The sequence below is a fragment of the Palaemon carinicauda genome, chromosome 43, assembly GCF_036898095.1.
Source record: "Palaemon carinicauda isolate YSFRI2023 chromosome 43, ASM3689809v2, whole genome shotgun sequence".
NCBI lineage: Eukaryota > Metazoa > Arthropoda > Malacostraca > Decapoda > Palaemonidae > Palaemon > Palaemon carinicauda.
Genome location: NC_090767.1, coordinates 51,837,009 through 51,839,521, shown reverse-complemented (window position 1 = coordinate 51,839,521; position 2,513 = coordinate 51,837,009). Strand labels below are relative to the sequence as shown.

Below are 2,513 nucleotides of genomic sequence, written 5' to 3'. Positions count from 1 at the left end.
AGATAAATAAGATAGAACAGCATGCCCGAGTGTACCCCAAATGATAAAACTAATCCAAGACAGTGGAAGGGTACGGTAAAGAAGAGGCTATGGCATTACCCAAGACTAGAGAACAATGGTTTGATTTTGGAGTGTCCTTCTCCCATAAGAGCTGCTTACCATAGCTAAAGAGTCTCTTCTACCCTTACCAAGAGGAGACTAGCCACTGAACAATTACAGTGCAGTAGTTAACCCCTTGGGAGAAGAAGAATTATTTGGTAATCTCAGTGTTGTCAGGTGTATGAGGACAGAGGAGAATATGTAAAGAATAGCCCAGACTATTGGGTGTATGCGTAGGCAAAGGAAATATGGGATCCCCTGTTGCACTGCCCGGCTAGTCAAAGAACTCAATAGCTCTCTAGCGGTAGTATCTCAACAGATGGCTGGTGCCTTGGCCAACCTACTACCTATTCTATATTATTATTATTATTATTATTATTATTATTATTACTACTATTAGCTAAGCTATAACCATAGTTTTAAAAGCAGGGTGGTATAAGCCCAAGGGCTCCAATACATATAACTTCAGAAACCCCAGCAGTTTAACAAAAGAATTGACTCTGAAAAAGCCTTTTTTTCAAGATCATTGCTCTGTCAGATACAAGAATTAAAGACTCCTACTTCCTGAGGGCGTACACAGACACTTCGTTTATCTGTAGATACTCGGAAGCTGCATCTACTATCTGGATGCTGATGTATCTGGCGGACACTCCGCCGTATCTCGTACACAGGAGATGGCCTTCGCTAGTCGAATACTCCTTCTCATAAGTACACAAGCGAGTGTAGGAGGAGAAAATGCCGTTGTTCACTAGGGTATTGCCAACTCGTACCTGCAATGACAATATATTTCTGGTTTTGTATATATATACACATATATATACTATAGTAAATTTCCTTTAGCGAGGCAGATTTGCACCGACTTACAACGGTGCCCTTTTAGCTAGGAAAAGTTTCCTGATCGTTGATTGGTTAGAATTATCTTGTCCAACCAATCAGCAATCAGGAAACTTTTCTGAGCTAAAAGGGCACCGCTGCGAGTCGGTCCAAATATGCCTCGCTAAAAGAAATTGACTATAGTGTACGCGACCCGTCAGAAACGATGGTTAAATATAAAAATGGATATGAAAACACACAGCCTTCTCACCAAGGTATAAGTATTCCCTTTTCCCCCTACCAGACTGACAGGATGATCTGGGTGTGATTGCAAAGATAAATATATATATATATATATATATATATATATATATATATATATATATTATATATATATATATATATATATATATATATATATATATATATATATATATATATATATATATATATATATATATATATATATACAATCACTAACACTCGTGATTATGATCAATATAAATATCAACCACAAAGGCCTTCAATATCGAATTTTACTCTTTGGAAAGCATATCCCTTGGAAATTCATTCGTGAGAAATGCTTTTGGCTGAGCAAAGATTCGTACCTTTGCCTCTTAGCCGAAACCATGAGATTAGGGACTCCACCAATCGAGCCATCAAGATTGATCGAGTACCGTCTGGCCTGTCCTCGGCTTGAAGGCATCAGTTCAAATCTTTGCTTAGACAGAAGCATTTATCATAAATGAATTTTCCATTGATATCAATTCCCAAAGGTAGAATTAGATATTAAATGCAATTATCTCTCACAGGTTAAGGATCCAACTGTAGTCTTGTCAAATTTACAAAGGTTGAGAACTCTCAAGTTAAGGATCCAACTGCAGCCTGTCAAATTTACAAAGGTCGAGAACTCTCACAGGTTGAGGATCCAACTGCAGTCTGTCAAATTTACTAAGGTTGAAAACTCTCAGAGGTTAAGGATCCAATTGTAGTCTGTCAAATTTACAAAGTTCGAAGTGTCCTTCAGGACAAAAACATTCGTTACCATATTTCCTATAAGGACTAGTACTTACCTCAACGTCATGGAACCTTCTGGGGTAATAGTTCTGTCTTGGATAGATCTGGATTTGATAGATAATCCTCTCTTCTCCGAGATCAACCCACCACCAAGGTTTGACAAGTTTTAATGACATGTATCTATCTTCTCCATCTATCAATCCATCAACTGCTTTTTCAGAAGTGAAACTGGAGGAAAATGAAACCTTTAGAATTAAGGGAGTAATTCTTTTTTCATCTACAATTAGTCATTTTTTTTGTACAGTGAATGTATTAATATGAAATTTGTCTTTCATAGAGTATTTCAGTGCTCGAATATCCTTAACTGCGGAAGAGTCAGCCGCCGGCTAAGTAAACTAGGTTTCACCATAATATTCAATGCTGAATTAACTAGGCAAACATAAGGGAAGCTTGATAAAAATGTTTCTTTCTCTTACAAATGAAATGACCAAATGTTTATTATTACAAGAGACATATTACAGAGGCTCTTGCACTTTTCTCAATATTCGAGTGCATTCCGTTCCACCTCATCATTCAATTATATC

The 2,513-nt window shown here is 37.1% G+C and overlaps 1 protein-coding gene across 1 annotated transcript in view; it reads right to left on the bottom strand.

The window, feature by feature from the left end:
• Nucleotides 1-656: 656 nt before the first annotated feature.
• LOC137633876 (uncharacterized) overlaps nt 657-2,513 on the bottom strand; it is a 2,836-nt gene continuing 979 nt past the window's right edge. Inside the window, exons 3-4 of the mRNA XM_068366118.1 lie at nt 1,986-2,157; nt 657-869 (exon numbers count right to left, since the gene is read on the bottom strand). Of these exons, the coding sequence (XP_068222219.1) occupies nt 657-869; nt 1,986-2,157 (385 nt within the window). The remainder of the gene's footprint in view (nt 870-1,985; nt 2,158-2,513) is intronic.